At 46.9% G+C, this 25,687-nt stretch overlaps 1 protein-coding gene across 1 annotated transcript in view; it reads left to right on the top strand.

Annotated features, from left to right (window-relative positions):
- The window catches only part of LOC137550970 (vomeronasal type-2 receptor 26-like), a 76,193-nt gene that overhangs the window by 18,265 nt on the left and 32,241 nt on the right, over positions 1 to 25,687 (top strand). The window contains exon 3 of the mRNA XM_068271344.1: positions 3,842 to 4,397. Within this exon, the coding sequence (XP_068127445.1) occupies positions 3,842 to 4,397 (556 nt within the window). The remainder of the gene's footprint in view (positions 1 to 3,841; positions 4,398 to 25,687) is intronic.

The following is a 25,687-nucleotide window of genomic DNA, read 5'->3' as shown; positions in this document are numbered from 1 at the left end:
CACATCCTAGCTCCCTTAAAAACGGGCATCCCTGTGGGACAGTCTCTCCGTGCCAGAAGAAATTGTTTGACCGAGACAGCTTTTGCAAATGAATGTGATCTACTTAGGAGGCGGTTTAAACAAAGAGGTTTTCCTGACCATGTAATCAATAAAGCACACCAGCGAGCAAAAGACACCCCCCGAGATTAGAAACTTTGGTGAAGAATCAAAAGACCCCCACGACAATCAATGCAGGGCCTAAGAAAATAGATACCAAGATGCCAAGAATGGTCGGTAATTTTACAGACCAATCACATACTATCTTTGAGATATTTAAACACTACTGGCCGATCTTGCAGAAACATAAAGATCTGGCATAGGTTTTACCGATAAATCCAGCTATCATATATAGAAGATCTCCAAGTTTGAGAGATATGTTGGATCATAGCACATTTTCACATGTACATACTCCTGTACAGACTTGGCTGTCATCGAAGCCAAATGGATCATTCCGATGTGGGAAGTGCAAGGTCTGCAGATATATGCCTAGAATTAAGAAATTTACAGCACCCACGAATGGCCGCACTTTTGAGATTAGATCCTTTATAAACTGTGATACAAATGGGGTAGTATATGGAGCAAACTGCAAGTGCAATATGTGGGATATTGGAAAAAACACAAGACAACTGAAAGATCGAGTACTCGAACACGGGGGTGACATTAAGCATAAAAGGGAAACATCAATTGCAAGACATATGAGCGAGGTACATACGAGCAGCCGCTTCGATATAGCTTTTTGGGGGATACAGTGTTGGAAAAAGGATCAAAGAGGAGGGGATTTCGACCGTAAACTCACATAGATTGAATCACAATGGATTTTTCGACTGGACACAATTGCACCAAAGGGCCTCAATGAGGACTTTAACCTAGCCTGTTGTTTTTGACGTAATGGAGTGATCAACCCTTTTCCTGGATAGATACATACACAGGCCGATCCCTTCACAACACTAATTGTATCCTCACTGGCTGAGGATTAGAGATAGACCGAACCTTCGATTTTAGGTTCGCAAACCCCGTTCGCGAACCTTCGCGGAAGGTTCAGTTTGCGTAAAAGTTTGCGAACCGCAATAGACTTCAATGGGGAGGCGAACTTTGAAAAATAGAAAAATTATGCTGGCCACAAAAGTGATGGAAAAGATGTTTCAAGGGGTCTAACACCTGGAGGGGGGCATGGCGGAGTGGGATACACGCCCAAAGTCTCGGGGAAAAATCTGGATGTGACGCCCAGCAGCGTTTTAAGGGCAGAAATCACATTGAATGCTAAATTGCAGGCCTTAAGTGCTTTCAAACATCTTGCATGTGTATACATCAATCAGGGAGTGTAATTAGAGTTCTGCTTCACACTGACACACCAAACTCACTGTGTAACGCACCGCAAACAGCTGTTTGCGTAGTGACGGCCGTGCTGGACTGATGCGCAACATGGCCAGAGTGCAGGTGATGGCGGCTTTTCAGCCCATATGGTCGCCGGGCTGTGGTAGCTCAATGATAGAACAACAGTGACTGTCCAGCTGATCAAATTTGGTCTGTCCACAATGAAGCAACGACCTTATTATCTTCTTGTACGTAGGTAGGCATAGGTAGGAGTCCCAGTATAGGTAGGTAGGCATAGTTAGGTGCCTTAGTAGTTAGCTAGGCATAGGTAGGAGACTCAGTATAGGTAGGTAGGCATAGGTAGGTGCCTCAGTAGTTAGCTAGGCATAGGTAGGAGACCCAGTATAGGTAGGTAGGCATAGGTAGGTGCCTCAGTAGTTAGCTATTCATAGGTAGGAGACCCACTATAGGTAAGTAGGCATAGGTAGGTCCCCTAGTATAGGTAGGTAGGTGTCCCCGTATAGGTAAGTAGGTGCCCCAGTAGTTAGGTAGGCATAGGTAGGTGTCCCAATATAGATAGTTAGGCAGGGCCTGGCTGGCACAGTAATAACAATTACCAAGGTCCAGCTGCAACAGATAGGGCTGTATAATGTCAGTGTCAGACACACACACAAAAAAACACATCAGGAAAACATTAGCTCTCAAAAGAGCTGTTGAAGGGTGCTATTTTAGCAATAACAATCAGCCAGGAGCAAGCCAAGAGCCTAACTAATCTTTCCCTAGGAGAAAAAATCGGCAGCAGCTCTCCCTAGTCTGTCTATTTGCAGCAGGCACACGAGTGAGTGTCATGGCCAGCGAGGCTGCCTTAAATAAGGGGGGTGGGGCTCCAGGGCTTAGTGTAGCCTGAATGGCTACAATGTGCCTGCTGACTGTGATGCAGAGGGTCAAAGATGACCCTCATAGTGCATTATGGGGTGAATCGAACTTCCGCAAAAGTTCGCCTGGTCCAGGCGAACGCGAACCCCCAAAGTTCGCCTGGAACCATTCGCCGGCGAACCGTTTGTCCCATCTCTACTGAGGATTTAGAGTCTGGTCTAAAACTGACTATGTATCCCACTATCCATATACATGTGATGTGAAGTATGGTGGGGTCATTCATTGTACTCAATCTGATGTCCGTGGTTGCATAGTTACTAGAGATGGCCCGAACGGTTTGCCACCGAACGGTTCCAGGCAGACTTTTGCGGAAGTTTAATTCACCCCATAATGCTCCATTGAGCTCAACTTTGAACCTCTACATCACAGTCAGCAGGCACATTGTCACCAATCAGACTACACTCACTCCTGGAGCCCCCCCCCCCCCCTTATAAAAGGCAAGGTTCTTCTATCGTTTTACTCACTCGTCTGCCTACAGTAATTAGTTAAGGGACAGCTGATGACAGACTTTGCTAGGGAGAACTTAGTTAGGCTCTTGTAGGCTTGTTCCTAGCGTATTGTTATTCCTTATATTCATCACTCCCTCCCTCACCCCGGAGGGAGAAGAGTCTTTTCTTCCAGGGAATTGTAGCATTTCAAAAGCCAGCTTACATACCTTGGCCAGGAATTGAACCCAGGTCAGAGTGCTTGGTAGGTAGCTCTCTTCACCACTATACCACCACCAACACTACATGCTGAAGCCAGCCTAGCATGTACCATTATGATATATCCAAGAGAAAAATGAGCTTGCTTACGGATTTGTAGTATGTCAAAAGCCAACTCACATTGGCCAGGAATAGAACCCAGGCCTACCACTCTGTAGGCTGCTATCCTAACCATTATACCACCAACACAACACACTACAATGCTACATGCTGAAGCCAGCCTAGCATGTACATAGCGCGGTGCGTGCGAAATGTCGCATCGCGGTGCGACAAAAACAGTGCACGCGATGCACCATGTGACGTTAAGTTCGCACCCCATGCACCGTTTTCATCGCACCGCAATGCGACGTGTCGCGCGCACCGCGCAGTGCATGTGCAAAGTTTTGCGCATGGGACTTTGCGCTCAATGAGATTTTAAAAAATGGTACTAACCTACTTAGCACCCTGGTTAACACTCCCAAAGTCTTTAGGCGTGCTAAGTAGGTTAGCACCGCTTTGTGAATCGAGGCCAATACCTTTGAATACAAGTGCAGGTACAAGTGCAACCGGCTGGCTGGCTTTCCCCTCTCCCAACAGCACGCGGTGACCAATCCGGTGCAATTGGCTCAGCTTTTCAGAGAGGAGGACCAATCAGGGGAAGCCATCCATGATGATGCGGGTATGGATCGCAGCATGCATTTACAAGGTGCATTGTCTGAGATGCCGAAAAAACTAGAGCGGGTCCTGTGCCAGCAGATACAATTTCTATAGTGAACAAGATACTTTATAAATCAGGCGAAAAGCCAGGAAAGGAAATTTTGAGAACTTTTCTCAAAAAACTTTTCCAAAGATGTGTTCAATATTTACAGATTAATTATGTAGTCACGGACCCTCTACTCAGCAAAAGAGAACTGTTCCCGACCTTATACCGCTTGATGAATGACGACCAGGACTATTATGGAGCAGTCATAACGTGTTTGCTACATTTTGGGTGGAACTTCGTTGGAATGGTGTCAGGAAGTGATGTCAGCAATGGGATTTCGGTAGAGGAATTTGGACGGATGATGACCCGCCACGGGATCTGTGTTGAGTATGCCTTTAAACTTAAGGAATTTACAAAGGACAATGTTCAAGTAAGAGCGGATATTGAGAAAGCAACAGCTAACGTTGTCATCTTCTGTGGCCTCTATTCAGCATACACATTTCTTTTTTTGCAAGACTTACATGATCTGAAGAAAAAAAATACCTTCATCCTCCACGGGTCATGGACAGATGTAAAATATTTAGATGCTATCGACTTTCAATCACTCAACTGTAGCCTTTTATTTCTGCGGCCCCAAAAACTCATCCCCCACCTGGATGATGCCATTAATAATGCCAGTCTGTTCACCCGCCCCACTGACCCCATCATGGAAGATTTTGCGGGTGAGCAGTTTCACTGTCTTTCACCAAACTTATACAAAAATAAACTTTATGTTTACCGGCTTGCCTTTCGTTTAAAAAACTGCACAGAGGATCTCCACGTTAGATCAACATTTTATGGAACGAGGGACACAACGTCTTCTTACATGTACACAGCAGTTTATGTTCTGGCTAATGCCCTGCAAAGTGTGTACGGGATGAGGAGCATCAATGGAAGACTCGGACTGACACAAGGAGTATGTTGAATTAATACTGTTAGTATTTTGCTTGTCATATACAGTAGCAAGAAAAAGTATGTGAACCCCTTACGAATTATATGGATTTCTGCACAAATTGGTCATCAAATGTGATCTAATGTTCATATAAGTCTCAACAATAGACAATCACAGTCTGCTTACAATAATACCACACAAATAATTAATTATTTCCATGTTTTTATTGAACACACCATGTAAACATTCACAGTGCAGGTGGAAAAGGTATGTGAACCCCTAGATTAACCCTCCTGGCGGTAACCCCGCGCAGGAGGATTTCTCAGGCCCCGCTGGTCCGATTTGCATAATTTTTTTTTTTGCTACACGCAGCTAGCACTTTGCTAGCTGCGTGTGCACACCGATCGCCGCCGCTCCGTGCCGATTCACCGCTACCCGCCGCGCCGCCCCCCCCCCCCCCCAGACCCCATGCGCTGCCTGGCCAATCAGTGCCAGGCAGCGCTGAGGGGTGGATCGGGACTCCCTTTGATGTCGCGACATCGATGACGTCGGTGACGTCATCCTGCCCGTCGCCATGGTGACGGGGGAAGCCCTCCAGGAAATCCCGTTCTTTGAATGGGATTTCCTGATCGAAGCGGGTGGGGGGATGCCGCTGCACAGCGGCTATCATGTAGTGAGCCCTAGGCTCGCTACATGATTTAAAAAAAAAAAAACTGCTGCGCTGCCCCCTGGCGGTTTTTAATAGACCGCCAGGAGGGTTATGACATCTCCAAGAGCTAATTGAGTGAGGTGTTAGCCAGCTGGAGTCCAATTAATGAGATGAGTATCACGCTTGGGTACAGGCGTATATAATGAAGAACAGATAATCGTAGTCAAACGTCAACTCAGGTCATACATGTGAGATCAAATGGTTGCGGTACTAAATACTGAGACAGAGGCTAGGTCAATTAACAGGCTAGGGTCATACACAGGTGGTCAGATGGCTGAGGTACAAATAGGCTGAGGCAGAAGCTAGGTCAATTAACAGGCTAGGGTCATACACAGGTGGTCAGATGGCTGAGGTACAAATAGACTGAGGCAGAGACGTAGTCAGGGAGTAGCAAAAGTCATACACAGTAAATCAAGAAAATAACAAAGCTAGTCTAAAGAATAGATACAGTATATATCGCAAACACTGCATATATATCTATCAGAGCAACTAGGCTAACACATATAATAACACAATGATATCACAGAGTGACAGAATGCCCAGCACCAGCGTACTGATTGCTATCACGGGCAGCGAGTGAATGAGAGCCACGAGTTTAAATACTCACGAGCCCGCCCAAGGCTGGCCTACACATTCCAGCGTCCAATCATGTTGCAGCAGTCCCTGCCTGAGTGAGTGTCAGCTGATAGCAAAGTCAGCTGACACTATAATCTCCGCCTCCTGAGTAAACAGAATGGATGCTTGCTCTGCTGCATCCACCCCTTTCTCTTCCCCGGCTGCGTGCGCACCTCCCTGTTGCTAGGGACGCTCTGTGCGCGAGAGGAGTACGCAATCCCGGAAGTGCCAGGATGTGGCAGACTCCCGGCAGAGACGGTGACATCGCTAGATCCCGGAGGTAAGATTATCACAATGAGATTGGAGGTGTTGGTTATAGCTGCCCTTCCCTATAAAAACACACACCAGTTTGGGGTTTGCTTTATCCAAGAAGCATTGCCTGATGTGAATGATGCTTCGCACAAAAGAGCTCTTAGAAAACCTATGATTAAGAATTTTTGACTTGCATAAAGCTGGAAAGGGTTATAAAAGTATATCCAAAAGCCTTGCTGTTCATCAGTCCACGGTAAGACACATTTTCTATAAATGGAGAAAGTTCAGCACTTCTGCTACTCTCCCTAAAAGATGACTGCAAATGCACAGTGCAGAATGCTCAATGAGGTGAATAAGAATCCCAGAGTATCAGCTAAAGACTTACAAAAGTCTCTGGCATATGCTAACATCTAAACAAGAATGGAGTGCATGGGAGGATATCACAGAGGAAGCCACTTCTGTCCAAAAAAAATTGCTGCACATTAATAGTTTGCAAAAGAGCACCTGGATGTTCCACAGCAGTGCTGGCTAAATATTCTGTAGACCAACACTATGGCCTCAATTTACTAAGATCATGCTGGAGATAATAAGGCAAGAGAAAACTTACCTCCACACAGTGGGAGAGTTATCTTATCTCTTCATTCCTTAAGTTACCTCCTCTGTAGTTAATTTACCTCCTCTGTGGTTAATTAAACTCCTCTGTAGTTATTTTCACACGCAGTTAATGAACAGCCTGTCTTTAACTCTGGAGTTATTTTAAGGATTGAAGAGTTAACTTAAAGACAGAAGAGTTAACTTTAGGTTTGCCTGAGGTAAAATGTTCCCTGAATACGACATGCCTCATCACCATGGTAACAACTCTAGAAATGTTAGTAAAGACAGGAGATAAGTTTAGTGAATTGAGGCCAATGTGTGGAGAAAAAAGAGGCACAGCACACCAACATCAAAACCTTATTACAACTGTGAAGTATGGCGGTGGGGGGTCATGGTTTGGGCTGCTTTGATGTGTCAGGGTGTGAACAGATTGCTATAATCAAGTAAAAATAAATCCCCAAGTTTATCAAGACATTTTGCAGGAGAACTTAAAGAGAATCTGTATTGTTAAAATCGCACAAAAGTAAACATACCAGTGCGTTAGGGGACATCTCCTATTACCCTCTGTCACAATTTCGCCGCTCCTCGCCGCATTAAAAGTGGTTAAAAACAGTTTTAAAAAGTTTGTTTATAAACAAACAAAATGGCCACCAAAACAGGAAGTAGGTTGATGTACAGTATGTCCACACATAGAAAATACATCCATACACAAGCAGGCTGTATACACCCTTCCTTGTGAATCTCAAGAGATCATTTGTGTGTTTCTTTCCCCCTGTTCTCATGCACTGAAGTTTCAGGCTGCTCTTTTCTTCCTGCAAACAGCTTTGCCCTTGTCTGTAATTCTTCAGTATGTGAAAGCCCAGCCAGCTCAGAGGACGATTTATCCAGCTTGTAAAAGATAAGAGAGCAGAGAGAAGCTGCACTAATCTAAATATCACACAGGCAGTGTGCAGAGAGGGGCCTGGAGGGGGGAGATTCATCACAGAACCACAACACTGAAGAACTTGGCAGCCTTCCAGACACAGGCCGACAAGTCTGACAGGGGAAAGATACATTGATTTATTACAGAGACTGTGATAGCAGAAAGTGCTGCAGTAAGCCAGAACACATTAGAATAGCTTTTGGAACTTGTAGGATGATAAAAAACAGGATGCAATTTTTGTTACGGAGTCTCTTTAAGGCCATCTGTCCACCAGCTGAAGCTCAGCAGAAGATGGCTGTTGCAACAGAACAACATCCCAAAGCATAGAAGTAAATCTAAAACAGAATGGCTTAAATAGAAGAAAATATGTCTTCTGGAGTGGCCCAGTCAGAGTCCTGACCTCACCCCGACTGAGATACTGTGGCATGACCACAAGAAACCGATTTACACCAGACATCCCAACAATATCACTGAACTGAATCAGTTCTGTAAAGAGGAATGGTCAAAAATTACTCCTTACCATTGTACACGTCTGATCTGCAACTACAGGAAGTGTTTGGTTGAAGTTATTGCTACCAAAGGAAGTTCAACCAGTTATTAAGTTCAAGAGTTCACATATCTTTTCCACCTGCACTGCGAATGTTTACATGGCGTGTTCAATAAAAACACGGAAACCTTTAATTATTTGTGTGATATTCGTTTAAGCAGACTGTGTTTGTCTATTGTTGCGACTCAGATGAATATCAGATCACCAATATGTGTTGAAATCCATATAATTTCCAAAATACTTTTTATTTCTACTGTAACTAGATGTTATGTTTACTGGACAGGAAATCAGGGAACGAACACAGTTTGCTGAGATACTGAGACAAGACTGATAGTATGCAATAGTGTTTATTGTGTAAGAATGTGCAAACAAATATCATGCAAATTAAGTCAAAATAACATGCAATCACTTTAATACAAGATATACAGTATACAAGGGATCACCCACAAACCAGGAAATACAGTGTGCACACATAAGACTAATACCCTGAATATCCAATCTAACAATTTGCAAGCAATATACAATACATGCAGTATATACAAATATATGTGGTATCAAAGGAGCAGGCAGTAGCAGAGTCAAACAGGAAGGCAGGGTCAGCAACAAGCTAAGGCTAGGTACACGCATAAGATAAAAATCTTTGGAAAATGAAAAATCAAAGACCAATTTTGCCACCTCCAAGTAGTACGAGGGTGAACAGATTTTGAATACTAAAGCTGCATACTAACTAGTGTTGGGCGAACAGTGTTCGCCACTGTTCGGGTTCTGCAGAACATCACCCTGTTCGGGTGATGTTCGAGTTCGGCCGAACACCTGACGGTGCTCGGCCAAACCGTTCGGCCACATGGCCGAACTAAGAGCGCATGGCCGAACGTTCCCCGAACGTTCGGCTAGCGCTGTGATTGGCCGAACGGGTCACGTGGTTCGGGCCCGAACGCGCTCTGATTGGCCGAACGGTCACGTGGTTCGGGTAAATAAATACCCGAACCACGTCATATCTCCGCCATTTCTCTGTGGGTTTAGCTTTGGGTAGGCAGGCAGGGTAGTTCGCTCTCCAGCCACGCTAGCCAGGGTCCCCCCCAGTCATTGTGTGTCGCTGCTGGGAACAGTAGTACACCGCTCGCTCAGCCACACTATATATATAGCATTGTTTACTGCCACTGTGTACCTCACTCAGCCACGCTATATATAGCATTGTGTTTTCTGACACTCTGTGTACACGGCTTAGCCTGGCTATATAGCATTGTGTGTACTGCCACTGTGTACCTCGCTCAGCCACGCTATATATAGCATTGTGTTTACTGCCACTCTGTGTACACAGCTCAGCCAGACTACATAGCATTGTGTGTACTGCCACTGTGCACCTCGCTCAGCCACGCTATATATAGCATTGTGTTTACTGCCACTCTGTGTACACAGCTCAGCCAGACTACATAGCATTGTGTGTACTGCCACTGTGCACCTCGCTCAGCCACGCTATATATAGCATTGTGTTTTCTGACACTCTGTGTACACGGCTTAGCCTGACTATATAGCATTGTGTGTACTGCCACTGTGCACCTCGCTCAGCCACGCTATATATAGCATTGTGTTTACTGCCACTCTGTGTTCACCGCTCAGCCAGACTATATACCATTGTTTACTGACACTCTGTGTACACGGCTCAGCCTGACTATATAGCATTGTGTGTACTGCCACTGTGCACCTCGCTCAGCCACGCTATATATAGCATTGTGTTTTCTGACACTCTGTGTACACGGCTTAGCCTGACTATATAGCATTGTGTGTACTGCCACTGTGCACCTCGCTCAGCCACGCTATATATAGCATTGTGTTTACTGCCACTCTGTGTACACCGCTCAGCCAGACTATATACCATTGTTTACTGACACTCTGTGTACACCGCTCAGCCAGACTATATACCATTGTTTACTGACACTCTGTGTACACGGCTCAGCCTGACTATATAGCATTGTGTGTACTGCCACTGTGTACCTCGCTCAGCCACGCTATATATAGCATTGTTTACTGACACTCTGTGTACACGGCTCAGCCAGACTATATAGCATTGTGTGTACTGCCACTCTGTGTACACGGCTCAGCCAGACTATATATCATTGTGTGTACTGCCACTCTGTGTACACCGCTCAGCCAGACTATATAGCATTGTGTGTACTGCCACTCTGTGTACACCGCTCAGCCAGACTATATAGCATTGTGTGTACTGCCACTCTGTGTACACCGCTCAGCCAGACTATATAGCATTGTGTGTACTGCCACTCTGTGTACACCGCTCAGCCAGACTATATAGCATTGTGTGTACTGCCACTCTGTGTACACCGCTCAGCCAGACTATATACCATTGTTTACTGCCACTCTGTGTACACCGCTCAGCCAGACTATATACCATTGTTTACTGACACTCTGTGTACACCGCTCAGCCAGACTATATACCATTGTTTACTGACACTGTGTGTACACCGCTCAGCCAGACTATATAGCATTGTGTGTACTGCCACTGTGTACCTCGCTCAGCCACGCTATATATAGCATTGTTTACTGACACTCTGTGTACACGGCTCAGCCAGACTATATAGCATTGTGTGTACTGCCACTCTGTGTACACCGCTCAGCCAGACTTTATAGCATTGTGTGTACTGCCACTCTGTGTACACCGCTCAGCCAGACTATATAGCATTGTGTTTACTTCCACTCTGTGTCTGCTGGGCCTGGGAACAGTAGTACACCGCTCACCTGCCACTGTATAGCATTGTGCTCTGTGTCGCTGCTGGGAATAGTGGTACACCGCTCACCCGCCACTGTATAGCATTGTGCTCTGTGTCGCTGCTGGGAATAGTGGTACTGTATAGCATTTCTGTACTGCCACTGTACTGCTGCCAGTCAGCGTGTACTGTAAGGATAAGTGAAATTAGGAAGAAATCCGGTGAAAGAGGAAGGGGCAAGGGAAGAGGTGTTTCCCCTGACGGTTCACGTACAGGCCACAGGGGAGCACCCAAGAAAACCCACTCAATACCGCCCATGTTGTCCAGGACAACAACCCTCACAGATCCAAAAGAACAGGACCAGATAATTACTTGGATGACCTCTCAAGCGTCCAGCAGTGGGTTAAGCAGCACCAGCACATCACGCACGAGGTCCGAGTCCTCAGCCAGTTACAAGGAGCCAGTGGGCACAAAGCTGACACAACCGGCAGCGACACCACGCACACAACTGCCAGATAATCAGTCCGATGAATTACCTCAGGACACAATGGGGTATTCGCAGGAGCTATTCCCAGCCCAACAAACTTCCACCTTTCAAAGGTCAATGGAGGAACAGCCAGAAATGTTGTGCCCGGATTCACAACCATTAACTGTGGGAAATGCACCGCGCACTGAAATACAAGGCGAGTCCGAGGAGGACTCGGAAACCCAAATCCCAGAGCAAGTTGGGCAGGAGGGGTTGCAATTGCAGGAGGTCGGCCGACAAGATCTGGAAGACGACGATGGAGTGAGCTGCGCAGAGGTTGTTCTGGGGAGCTCTACTCCACGGCGGCGGCCCCCCACAATGACATATGACGAGTTTGAGGAGATGGAAGAGGAGGGTATGGACAATGTGGACATAGACCCAGATTTTGTTTGTGAACGAGAACATCGCCGTCGTAGCAGCAGCACAGATGAGTCTGTTGAAGAACCCACTGCTGCACGAGTTCGCCTTGTGCCACAAGGTAGGCGGCGCGCAATTTCAGGCACCACAAGCGTGGAAGTTCAAGTGAGAGGCAAAAGAGGAGCAAACAGAAATCGCCAGCAAGGAGGCAGGTGCTCCAAAGTCTGGGCTTTCTTTGAAGACTGCACTGAGGATGTTACCATGGCGATTTGCAAGGTGTGCAAGACCCGCCTGAGCAGGGGGAAAAGTATTAACAACCTCTCCACCACCAGCATGAGCCGCCACATGCTATCCAAACATCCCACTCTGTGGGAAAACGCGGCAGGACAGGGTACCAGCAACACTGCCTCCCTTGGGTTCACCAGACTCACCACCAGACCCGCCTCAGCAGCAGCAGTAGCCCAGCCATTGCGTGGTTCACAACATTCACAAACATCAGACGACGCTGACACTGTCACTTTCCGGAGTAGTGCTCTTGAGGTCTCCCAGTGTTCATCAAACACAACAACCAACAGCCCTTCCGCGTGCAGCGCTACGGTTCAGTTGTCTGTGTCGGAGATGTTTGAGCGCAAGAGGAAATTGCCAGCAAATGACCCCCGGGCCGTGGCAGTAACAGCCAGCATAGCCAAGCTTCTGGCCTGCGAAATGCTGCCATATCGAGTGGTGGAGACAAACAGCTTCAAGGGCATGATGTCAGTGGCCATCCCACATTACGTGGTTCCCAGCCGCTACCACTTTGCGCGCTCTGCAGTGCCTGAGTTGCATGAGCACGTGGTCAGCAAAATAACCCGAAGCTTGAAGAATGCCGTTGCCTGCAAGGTTCACCTCACCACTGACACTTGGACGAGTGCGTTCGGACAGGGTCGATACATCTCCCTTACCGCGCACTGGGTGAACCTTGTGGAGCCTGGCAGCGATTCCTCACCTGCTACGGCGCGGATGTTGCCCACGCCGCAAACAGCTGCACCGCCGTCCCTCCCACTGGATAACAACAGCAGCACCTACCTCTCTGACTCCTTCTCCTCCAACGCATCTCAAAGCTGTACCTCATCCGGAAACGCTAACCCAGCAGCAGTAGGATCGTGGAAGCAGTGCAGCACAGCTGTTGGCATGCGTCAGCAAGCGTTGCTGAAGCTGATCTGCCTTGGGGATAAGCAGCACACAGGGGAGGAAATTTGGAAGGGAATAAAGGAACAGACGGATTTGTGGCTGGCACCGCTGGACTTGAAACCGGGCATGGTTGTGTGTGATAATGGGAGTAATCTCATTCGCGCTTTAAGGTTGGCTAAGCTGACACACATCCCTTGCCTGGCGCACGTGATGAACCTAGTAGTTCAGCGGTTCCTGAGGACATACCCAGGCGTGGCCGATCTTCTGTTGAAGGTGCGTCGAGTGGCCAAACATTGTAGAAATTCCAGTACTGCTTCGGGGGCACTCGCCAAGATGCAGGAGCGCTTCAATCTCCCCCACCATCGCTTGCTGTGTGATGTCCCTACGCGCTGGAATTCTACGCTGCACATGCTAGCACGCTTTTGTGAGCAGAAGAGTGCAGTGGTCCAGTACATGACGGCGCAGTACCGAGGCGCATCCGGACAGCTGCCAAGCTTCTGTGGATCCGATTGGGCCAACATGTTGGACCTCTGCCAAGTCCTCCAAAATTTTGAGCAATCCACGTTGCTTGTGAGCAGTGACAACTCTTCAGTCAGCATTACCATACCACTGCTGTGTTTACTGAAGAGGTCAATGTTGAAAATCAAGGAAACAGCTGTCATGATGCAACTGGGGGAATCTGAAGGAGAAAACGATCAGCGTGATGGTACCAACATCAGGCCATCCGCCTCAGGGAACGCTGGCCCCAGCAGCTATGACGAAGAAGAGGAGGAGGAACAGCTGGAGTTGGAGCAGGAATTTCATGCCACCACTGACGAGGGCCAGAGCGGTGCACGTTGGACTTCCACAATTCAGCGCGAATGGTCAGCAGAAGCAGACCAGGAGGAAGGTGACGACTATGATGCATCACAACAACTATCACAACGCTCACAAGAGGATGATGAGGATTCTGGTAGGACTCTTGCACACATGGCTCAATTCATGCTAGACTGCATTGAACGCGACCCACGCATTGTGCGCATTCTGGACAACACCAATTACTGGGTTTATACCCTTCTGGATCCACGGTACAAACACAATGTTCCAAAACTGCTTGAAGAAAGAGTCAGACAGGTCAAAATGGAAGAATACCAGCAGGCCCTTGTGGAGACTTTAGAGAGGAGATTGACATCCTCCCCCTCCTCTAGCCAGTTGTACGCCGACAGACTGACTTCCGCAAACCCAGGACGACCAGGAGGGCAGCAAACAACGCAAGCCGCAGCTAGTGCCCAAAAGGGAATGGTATCGGCAGTGTCCTTGGAGTGGGAACATTTTCTGACACCCATGCAGCAGCAGCCCACTGAACAGCAAGCGTGCAGATCCACCTCCAACACCGATCGCCTGGAGAAGATGGTCAAGGACTACATGTCAGATGACGTAGCTGTGTCGAACAATCCATCTGCACCCTTCAACTATTGGGTATCGAAGCTAGACACCTGGCACGAACTGGCAATGTACGCAATAGAGGTGCTGGCTTGCCCGGCAGCCAGCGTTATGTCGGAACGCTGTTTCAGTGCTGCCGGAGGCATCGTCACAGATCGGCGTATCCGCCTCTCCACAGAAAATGCAGACCGTCTGACTCAAATGAAAATGAATCAATCCTGGATTGGAAATGACTACGCAACACTCCAGGACCCCAACCAAGTAACATGACCAATGAACATCTGGGATGGTGTAGCGTTTCCGGTCCCTGTTTATTGAACCTCTCATCTGTATTACATTTATGACTGCATGGCGGCAAAAAGCATTGCTGCTATATCCGCACGCTTTTTGTCCTCATGCAAGGCCTGGGTTGTTGTGTCTCAAAAAGCATGGCCTTCTCCTCCTGCGCCTGCTCCTGTTCCATCACGTGTGCTGCTGCTGCTGCTGCTGGGTTAGCGTTGCCGGTCCCTGTTTATGGAACCTCTTATCTTTATTACATTTATGACTGCATGGCGGTACAAAGCATGCTATCCGCACGCTTCTTGTCCTCATGCAAGGCCTGGGTTGTTGTGTCTCACAAAGCGTGGCCTTCTCCTCCTGCGCCTCCTCCTGTTCCATCACGTCTGCTGCTGCTGGGTTAGCGTTGCCGCGTGGTCCCTGTTTATTGAACCACTTATCTTTATTACATGTATGACTGCATGGCGGTACAAAGCATGCTATCCGCACGCTTCTTGTCCTCATGCAAGGCCTGGGTTGTTGTGTCTCACAAAGCGTGGCCTTCTCCTCCTGCGCCTCCTCCTGTTCCATCACGTCTGCTGCTGCTGGGTTAGCGTTGCCGCGTGGTCCCTGTTTATTGAACCACTTATCTTTATTACATTTATGACTGCATGGCGGTACTTCATGCAAGGCCTGGGTTGTTGTGTCTCACAAAGCGTGGCCTTCTCCTCCTGCGCCTCCTCCTGTTCCATCACGTCTGCTGCTGCTGGGTTAGCGTTGCCGCGTGGTCCCTGTTTATTGAACCACTTATCTTTATTACATTTATGACTGCATGGCGGTACCTCATGCAAGGCCTGGGTTGTTGTGTCTCACAAAGCGTGGCCTTCTCCTCCTGCGCCTCCTCCTGTTCCATCACGTCTACTGCTGCTGGGTTAGCGTTGCCGCGTGGTCCCTGTTTATGGAACCTCTTATCTTTATTACATTTATGACTGCATGGCGGTACAAAGCATGCTATCCGCACGCTTCTTGTCCTCATGCAAGGCCTGGGTTGTTGTGTCTCACAAAGCGTGGCCTTCTCCTCCTGCGCCTCCTCCTGTTCCATCACGTCTGCTGCTGCTGGGTTAGCGTTGCCGCGTGGTCCCTGTTTATTGAACCACTTATCTTTATTACATTTATGACTGCATGGCGGTACAAAGCATGCTATCCGCACGCTTCTTGTCCTCATGCAAGGCCTGGGTTGTTGTGTCTCACAAAGCGTGGCCTTCTCCTCCTGCGCCACCCTCCTCCTGTTCCATCACGTGTGCTGCTGCTGGGTTAGCGTTACCGGTCCCTTTTCCTGGAACCTCTTATATGTATTACATTTATGACTGCATGCCGACAAAAAGCATGTTACCTGTGCAAAGAAAACAGACATTTCCCGCATTTAAAAGACAGTTTTCCCTTTGAAACTTTAAAATCGATTTTCTCAAAAACTATAACCTCTTTTTGCTAATTTTTTTTTCTTCTTGTACCCACTCCCAAGGTGCACATACCCTGTAAATTTGGGGTATGTAGCATGTAAGGAGGCTTTACAAAGCACAAAAGTTCGGGTCCCCATTGACTTCCATTATGTTCGGAGTTCGGGTCGAACACCCGAACATCGCGACCATGTTCGGCCTGTTCGGCCCGAACCCGAACATCTAGATGTTCGCCCAACACTAATACTAACAAGATAAATCTTTAAAAAAAAAAGTGAAAGATCAAATGTGCAGTTAATCTTTGTAAAAAAAGTTCACAATAGACCTAGACCTCAAAAGATCCATGTGAAAGATATTAATCTCTCAATCTTTCAGAACCATCCTGGTGGATCTGATCTGCAGATGAGTGTATGTTAAACAAGGTGTGTATGAGATCTGTAGATATCATAGAATGTGAATGCATTTTGCAGGAAGTCAGGAACTGATCTTTTGCAGGAACTGATCTTTTTGCAGTAGTACTGTGCAGGGAGCGTGGCAGGGGGCACACATTTGGCCGGGCTGGCCGACTGGCTAAGCTAATGGGGCTTCTACCAGGAGGAGGAGGAGGAAGACGGCGTGGGAGTATTCAGTGCAGAGAGGGGGCTGGAGGAAGCCCAAGGTATGTATAAAACTTTTATAGTGAGTCATCCCAGGTTTCCTTTAATAGAATAGACTGTGTAGAGTATGGCTCTCATACTACATGGAAGGGGGTAAGATTTCTCTCTGATGGGGAGTGCAGCTCCATAGAATAGACTGTGTAGGTGTGGCTCTCATACTACATGGAAGGGGGTAAGATTTCTGTCTGATGGGGAGTGCAGCTCCATAGAATAGACTGTGTAGGTGTGGCTCTCATACTACATGGAAGGGGGTAAGATTTCTGTCTGATGAGGAGTGCAGCTCCATAGAATAGACTGTGTAGGTGTGGCTCTCATACTACATGGAAGGGGGTAAGATTTCTGTCTGATGGGGAGTGCAGCTCCATAGAATAGACTGTGTAGGTATGGCTCTCATACTACATGGAAGGGGGTAAGATTTCTCTCTGATGGGGAGTGCAGCTCCATAGAATAGACTGTGTAGGTGTGGCTCTCATACTACATGGAAGGGGGTAAGATCTCTGTCTGATGGGGAGTGCAGCTCCATAGAATAGACTGTGTAGGTGTGGCTCTCATACTACATGGAAGGGGGTAAGATTTCTGTCTGATGGGGAGTGCAGCTCCATAGAATAGACTGTGTAGGTATGGCTCTCATACTACATGGAAGGGGGTAAGATTTCTGTCTGATGGGGAGTGCAGCTCCATAGAATAGACTGTGTAGGTGTGGCTCTCATACTACATGGAAGGGGGTAAGATTTCTGTCTGATGGGGAGTGCAGCTCCATAGAATAGACTGTGTAGGTGTGGCTCTCATACTACATGGAAGGTGGTAAGATTTCTGTCTGATGGGGAGTGCAGCTCCATAGAATAGACTGTGTAGAGTATGGCTCTCATACTACATGGAAGGGGGTAAGATTTCTGTCTGATGGGGAGTGCAGCTCCATAGAATAGACTGTGTAGGTGTGGCTCTCATACTACATGGAAGGGGGTAAGATTTCTATCTGATGGGGAGTGCAGCTCCATAGAATAGACTGTGTAGGTATGGCTCTCATACTACATGGAAGGGGGTAAGATTTCTGTCTGATGGGGAGTGCAGCTCCATAGAATAGACTGTGTAGGTGTGGCTCTCATACTACATGGAAGGGGGTAAGATTTCTGTCTGATGGGGAGTGCAGCTCCATAGAATAGACTGTGTAGGTGTGGCTCTCATACTACATGGAAGGGGGTAAGATTTCTGTCTGATGGGGAGTGCAGCTCCATAGAATAGACTGTGTAGGTGTGGCTCTCATACTACATGGAAGGGGGTAAGATTTCTGTCTGATGGGGAGTGCAGCTCCATAGAATAGACTGTGTAGGTATGGCTCTCATACTACATGGAAGGGGGTAAGATTTCTCTCTGATGGGGAGTGCAGCTCCATAGAATAGACTGTGTAGGTGTGGCTCTCATACTACATGGAAGGGGGTAAGATCTCTGTCTGATGGGGAGTGCAGCTCCATAGAATAGACTGTGTAGGTGTGGCTCTCATACTACATGGAAGGGGGTAAGATTTCTGTCTGATGGGGAGTGCAGCTCCATAGAATAGACTGTGTAGGTATGGCTCTCATACTACATGGAAGGGGGTAAGATTTCTGTCTGATGGGGAGTGCAGCTCCATAGAATAGACTGTGTAGGTGTGGCTCTCATACTACATGGAAGGGGGTAAGATTTCTGTCTGATGGGGAGTGCAGCTCCATAGAATAGACTGTGTAGGTGTGGCTCTCATACTACATGGAAGGTGGTAAGATTTCTGTCTGATGGGGAGTGCAGCTCCATAGAATAGACTGTGTAGAGTATGGCTCTCATACTACATGGAAGGGGGTAAGATTTCTGTCTGATGGGGAGTGCAGCTCCATAGAATAGACTGTGTAGGTGTGGCTCTCATACTACATGGAAGGGGGTAAGATTTCTATCTGATGGGGAGTGCAGCTCCATAGAATAGACTGTGTAGGTATGGCTCTCATACTACATGGAAGGGGGTAAGATTTCTGTCTGATGGGGAGTGCAGCTCCATAGAATAGACTGTGTAGGTGTGGCTCTCATACTACATGGAAGGGGGTAAGATTTCTGTCTGATGGGGAGTGCAGCTCCATAGAATAGACTGTGTAGGTGTGGCTCTCATACTACATGGAAGGGGGTAAGATTTCTGTCTGATGGGGAGTGCAGCTCCATAGAATAGACTGTGTAGGTGTGGCTCTCATACTACATGGAAGGGGGTAAGATTTCTATCTGATGGGGAGTGCAGCTCCATAGAATAGACTGTGTAGGTATGGCTCTCATACTACATGGAAGGGGGTAAGATTTCTGTCTGATGGGGAGTGCAGCTCCATAGAATAGACTGTGTAGGTGTGGCTCTCATACTACATGGAAGGGGGTAAGATTTCTGTCTGATGGGGAGTGCAGCTCCATAGAATAGACTGTGTAGGTGTGGCTCTCATACTACATGGAAGGGGGTAAGATTTCTATCTGATGGGGAGTGCAGCTCCATAGAATAGACTGTGTAGGTATGGCTCTCATACTACATGGAAGGGGGTAAGATTTCTGTCTGATGGGGAGTTCAGCTCCATAGAATAGACTGTGTAGAGTATGGCTCTCATACTACATGGAAGGGGGTGAGATTTCTGTCTGATGGGGAGTGCAGCTCCATAGAATAGACTGTGTAGGTGTGGCTCTCATACTACATGGAAGGGGGTGAGATTTCTGTCTGATGGGGAGTGCAGCTCCATAGAATAGACTGTGTGGGTGTGGCTCTCATACTACATGGAAGGGGGTAAGATTTCTATCTGATGGGGAGTGCAGCTCCATAGAATAGACTGTGTAGGTGTGGCTCTCATACTACATGGAAGGGGGTAAGATTTCTGTCTGATGGGGAGCGCAGCTCCATAGAATAGACTGTGTAGGTGTGGCTCTCATACTACATGGAAGGGGGTAAGATTTCTGTCTGATGGGGAGTTCAGCTCCATAGAATAGACTGTGTAGGTGTGGCTCTCATACTACATGGAAGGGGGTAAGATTTCTGTCTGATGGGGAGTGCAGCTCCATAGAAAAGACCGTGTAGGTGTGGCTCTCATACTACATGGAAGGGGGTAAGATTTCTGTCTGATGGGGAGTTCAGCTCCATAGAATAGACTGTGTAGGTATGGCTCTCATACTACATAGAAGATGGCAAAATTGGTATTTGATCTTTCATTTTCCAAAGACATTTATCTCATGTTTGTACCTAGCATAGGCAGATCTAGGCTTAGTACAAAGCAACAGGCAAGAGGCAGTGTCAAAAACAGGCTTAATCGGTTTTGGCAACAAGTAGACAGGTAAGGATCAGTGTACAGGGTTACAGGAATCAAGGAACAGGTACAGGAGTGTCCAGATACTCAGGCCTGGAAGCTACAACAAAGTTCTGGCAACCAAGAGGAGGAAGCGGTAGTTCTTAAAAGTCCATGCAATTGGTAACAGGAAGCAGCTGGTGGCATTCTTCTGTGTGCAAAATAAAATCACCATTTCTAAAAACCTCTTATGACTAACAAATATAGATTAAAAAAACATTTTTCAATATACCCTTACATTAGCAGGCACAGGCATAACTCCTTCCGCGGCATCAGCAGCTCCTCCCATCTCATCACATCTCTCTGTAATGCTGCAAGTATACAGAACAGAAAAGCAGAGCCAGAGGGGGGCAGACTTGGGCTTGAAAAGACATCAGAAAAGACAGACTCAGCTAAAATGATTCCTGAGCAAAGCCAGACTGAATGCTCAGTCGGGGAATTTGTCAGGGCTGTGAACAAGCAGGCTGAGCAGTGAAGGATGAAACAGAGAGCAGGGTAGGTGTTTTCTCTAATGTTCCCACTGATATATATGGTAAAATACATGAGGGTACTTCGTCTCTGGTTCACTTTAAAGTGGTAAGAAATTTGGCATTTTCTCTTTGTTCTAAAAGATTATTTACAGCTTAAAATGTACTACCATATAAAAAAAATGTAGCTGAACAGCATCCAAACAGTTAAACAACACTTTGATCTTCAGTGGAAATGATCTTCAGTGGTTGCATCGGAAGAGGTGATAACATTATCCTTTCTATCCATTCGTCTGTTGCGTCAATATTAGTATCTAGCCAATAGCGTGCTGAGACTGAGCTGCACTGAGCTGAGAAGCAGAAAGAGCTGAAATGTGATCACGAGATAGATTTTATTATATAAATACAGCAGCTATGCTATAAAATGCAATGGCAGCTTTCAGAGCAGATAAACTGTACGTTGGGAATTTGTAATTTGTAAACAAACTTGTCACTTGTGCATGAAAGCAAATATGGTAGCAGTTTGGGTGATAAACACATTTTTATTGTATGTTATGTCAGAGTTTTATCCTACTTTAATCTGTTGGCCAGCCCCCATGACTATGAAGATTAGCCTGACCTTGAGTATGATAGATTTCTAGCAAAATAATGTGTGTATTTCTGCCTGCATGGAAAGCTGCACAGGGTTATCAGAAATGTACGCTATACCGACCTAACAGGAGACAAGATCTTCTTTAGCGAGAGAGGAGAAGTCCCATCCAAACTCATTCTGGCAAACTGGGTTATACATGGATCTGAGGATGATTATACATTTATTATTAACCCGCTGGGAAGCTTTGGTGGCTCCAGAGATGCATGTAATGCTTTGGAATCCATATCAGGAAACATCACATGGAAAGGAGGCACGGTGAGGAAATTGCATGCAGTTCCCATTTTCTCTTCTTCCTATTGCATAATATAGTTTAGCCATTCATTATACAAAGTGTGTGTCTACATTTGTCTCCAGAAATAACTAATAACTGCTTTCCATCCACTGATTTGCTCTGAATAATACCAAAACCAAGTGGTTTAACCATTTCAGCCCGCGGGTATTTTTCACCTTATGCATCAGAGCAAATTTCACCTCCCATTCATTCGCTAATAACTTTATCACTAATTATCACAATGAATTGATCTACATGTTGTTTTTTTCTGACACCAATTAGGCTTTCTTTGGGTGGTACATTTTGCTAAGAATTATTTGTTTCTAAATGCATTTTAATAGGAATATTAAGAACAAAATGGTAAAAATTAATTATTTCTCAATTTACGCCTATTATAGCTTTACAATAATACATGCTACCATAATTAAAACCTATGTATTTTATTTGCCCATTTGTGCCGGTCATTACACCATTTAAATGAATTTTATTTGGAAATAAAGGTACATTTTTTTTCAGTTTTGCATCCATCACTATTTACAAGCTTATAATTTAAAAAATGTTCATAATATACCTTCTTCATGCATATTAAAAAAGTTCAGATCCTTAGGTAACTATTTATGTTGTTTTTTTATAATTTAATTGTAATTTTTTTCCATTAAAAATGTTATTTAGGTCATTTTTGGTGTGGGAGGTAAACAGTTAATTTTAAATGTAATGATGTGTGCTTATTTCCTAAAAAAAATGTATGTAGATGTAGTATTACTAATTGGCCACAAGATGGCCACAGTTAACTTTTTTTCTTGTTTAGTGCGGGAAGCAAGAGCTTGCTTTCGGGAAGTATAAGGAGGACAGAAAACTTTTTTTTTTCTCAGAAAGACTGCGGCTGCTGATAGGAAGCCATCTGTCTTTCTACTGGAGTCTTAGATCAATTAATGGGGACTATGTTCCCATTCATTGCTCTCTGGGCTAACGGGGCGGCACGGGAGCACGTGGGCACACGCACGATCGCGCACAGGAGAGTGCAGCAGCAGCACAGCAGCTGCCTGGACGTGATGATCACATCAAGGCATCTTAAATGGTTAATGTCTTGAGGACCATACGCTTACACCCCCCTATTGACCAGGCCATTTTTTACAATTCAGCACACTGCAGCTTTAACAGTTTGCTGCACGGCCATACAACTTAGCACACAAATATATTTTAAATCCTTTTCTTGCCACCAGCAGAACATTCTGTTGTTGGGATCTGATTGCTGCTGCAAGGTCATTTTTTAAATTAATTTAAATTGTATTTTTTAATATATTTTGATATATATATATTTTTTAATGTTCCCTCTTTTCCCGCAAGATCTAATAGCATGGTCACCTCAGATGTCTATGAGAGGGATAAAATTGTGAGCCACTCGAGGGGACAGCTCAGTGACAGAGCTGTCCCCAGTACAGTGCTGCACTAGATCGTAGCGATGTACAAAAGAAAAATTGCTTTTTTTTTCTTTAACAGCTTGCCAGCCACTGTCAGGCTGATCATGGAATTTCTCTCTGTGTAGTTACGGAAGCTGGCACTAGAGCGAGTGTGAGCTTCCATCAAATTTTGGAAATCGCAAAATGATGCACCAGTGCTTCCCGGAAGAATGAGGAAACCACTCTGCGGCCACCATCCTGTGTTAGTCACAGAGTGGTTAAAGGAAAAGTCTTCTCCAGCACCACATTTGGATGATGTCAATTCTTCTGTGCTCAGCCTTCCTTCAGCAGCAGCAGGTGTAATGTGTGCCAGAAGCATGTCGGAGATTGTACTGTGTCTGTGGCACATAGCGTTGGTACCACGGCTGTAAAAAAAATTGTGAACCAGGCTAAGTTAGTAATAGTTAACAATCAGGAGGAGCCAGGAGGTTGTGGTGGTAGTAAAGGGTGGTAAGGCAGACATAGTGATTCCCAGCCACTTTATGTCCCCCTCTTGCCAACAACAGGGAAAGACTCGCCCAACAGGGTCTGGCGGCGTTTTTTCCTTGCACGCGAAGCGGTGGAGGGAGCAGAAGAGGCCACTGAGGACTAGATGCCTGAACAGGCCTCAGTGTTGGCAGGAGTGGCAGAGGGGGTTCTGGTGCTCTGAGTCTGACCACTGTTTCAGCCTCTTGAACTCCTCATGCTTAACAAAATGTTTTTTGGACAGATGGGTGATGAAGCTGGAGGTGCCATAGTTGGAGGGGTTACAACCTCTGCTCAGCTTTAGTTTGCACACATTGCATATGGCAAACTTGCTGTCCAATGAGGGCAGAGTGAAAAAATGCCAGATTGGGGATGTGAAGATTCACCTGTGGCCTGAATGGGATGCTGCTGCTTTTCTCCCTGTGGCGGTTGGGGGTTGAGTGGTGCGGCTGGTGGTAGTGGCAGAAGATGAAGCAGCAGGCTGTGGGTCCCGCATTCCATCTCCACTGCTGCTCCTGCCACTGTCTGCAATGCTGATCCTCCATGCCAAACCCACCGATGCATCCTCCTACTCAGAGTCAGAGCTGACCTCCCCATCCGGTGGTGGTGGTAGTCACGGTCCTTCATCTCATAATCAACATCATACTCCCCCTCCTCAAACAACTGCTGCTGGGATTATGACCCCCAAACTCCTCTTCTGCTGCCACATGCAAGGACCTACCCCCCCCCCCCCCCCCCCAACAACCACCATCTGCATCTGTTACTCCTCCACATAGCCCAATGTGCCCAGAATATCCTCCTCAAACTCGCTGCGGGTAACAGCCCTGATTTCAATCGCGGTGCCTGGAGTGAATCGCTTGCTCACTGAGGATAGGCTGCCCGCTGGGGTCGACGTGATGACCGAGTCCCCAGGAACTGCTGGGTGGCTGCTGCTGCTCCTGCGAGCAGGACTGGTGGTGGGGGTGGAGGTCTCAGTTTTAGAGCTCGTGGTGGCCTGCTCATCCACCATCAGCTGGAAAATGGCCGCTACACGCTGCTGCGCCTCTGCAGTGTGACTACCCCTAACAGCTGGACGGCCAGTGGCTAGCGGCGGAATGGACACTGACGCGGCAGAACTGCTGACGGTGGCCGCAATGTTGCTCCCTCTCCTCTTGGCCTTGCTGTCCCTCCCCCGGCTGCCAGTGCACACTAACTGTCTAACTGTCACACTGACACTGCTCAGCACAGCAGCACTGCAGTAATCTGTAGTAAGCTAACAAAGTACTACTCTAACAACTAACTAGCACTGCAGTACTAACTACACAATAACACAATAATCCTATTCCCTAACCTATACTGTAGCTAAGGCTAATAGCAGGCCAGCAGCAGGCCAGGCCTCTGCACAGCACACACAGACACAGGACCTAACTAGTAGCTGCTGCAGCACAGAGTCTGTCACTGAATGAAATAAAACAATTACACAAGCTAGCTAACTAAAAAACAATAGAACAATAGTGTAGTGAAGGTTTTTAGCACTCAAAACGTAGGTTTATCACTGTATACAGCACTTGCTAGGCCAGCAGCACCGGAGCAAGTCTCTCAGTGAGCATTCACAAGCAAGGACGAGATTTTTCATCATGGCACCCCTCCTTATATACAAAGGGGCTGGCCAGGGTTCCCTTCTGTGATTGGTTGCTAGGGCTTAGGCTGGGAGCCCTCTGATTGGCTCACAGACGTCATCTCCATGGTTACACTATCCGGATTCGGATATCCAACCTAAGTATCCGACCGGATTCCGGATTTCAGATAGATATCCGAGTTAACTCGGATAGTGCTATTCAGATTTACACAGATATCCGGAATCCGAATCTGAGTTCGGATAGCGGAAAAAGTTCGGATTATCTGGGTAGTTCGGATACCCGAAATCCAGATGAGCATCCCTGGATGGGAGTACAGAGAGGCATATTGAGGGTGCTGGGGGTGGGTGGAAGTACAGAGAGGCATATTGAGGCTGCTGGGGGTGGGCACTGGGCGGGTGTACAGAGAGGCATATTAAGGGTGCTGGGGGTGGGCGGGAGTACAGAAAGGCATATTGAGGTTGCTGGGGTTGGGCAGGAGTACGCCTTGTACTCCTCAGTTAGCCCCTCTCTTCCCAAGGGGTTGGGGGGAGTCCGCAACTCCCTCTGTAATGCTACCAGTGAACATGGTGTTACGCACAATGCATGTTTGCAGATGACACTGGTCAGT

Source organism: Hyperolius riggenbachi, chromosome 1 (assembly GCF_040937935.1).
Source record: "Hyperolius riggenbachi isolate aHypRig1 chromosome 1, aHypRig1.pri, whole genome shotgun sequence".
Lineage (NCBI taxonomy): Eukaryota > Metazoa > Chordata > Amphibia > Anura > Hyperoliidae > Hyperolius > Hyperolius riggenbachi.
Note: the sequence above shows the minus strand (reverse complement) of the source record. Positions and strands in the feature narration are given on the sequence as shown.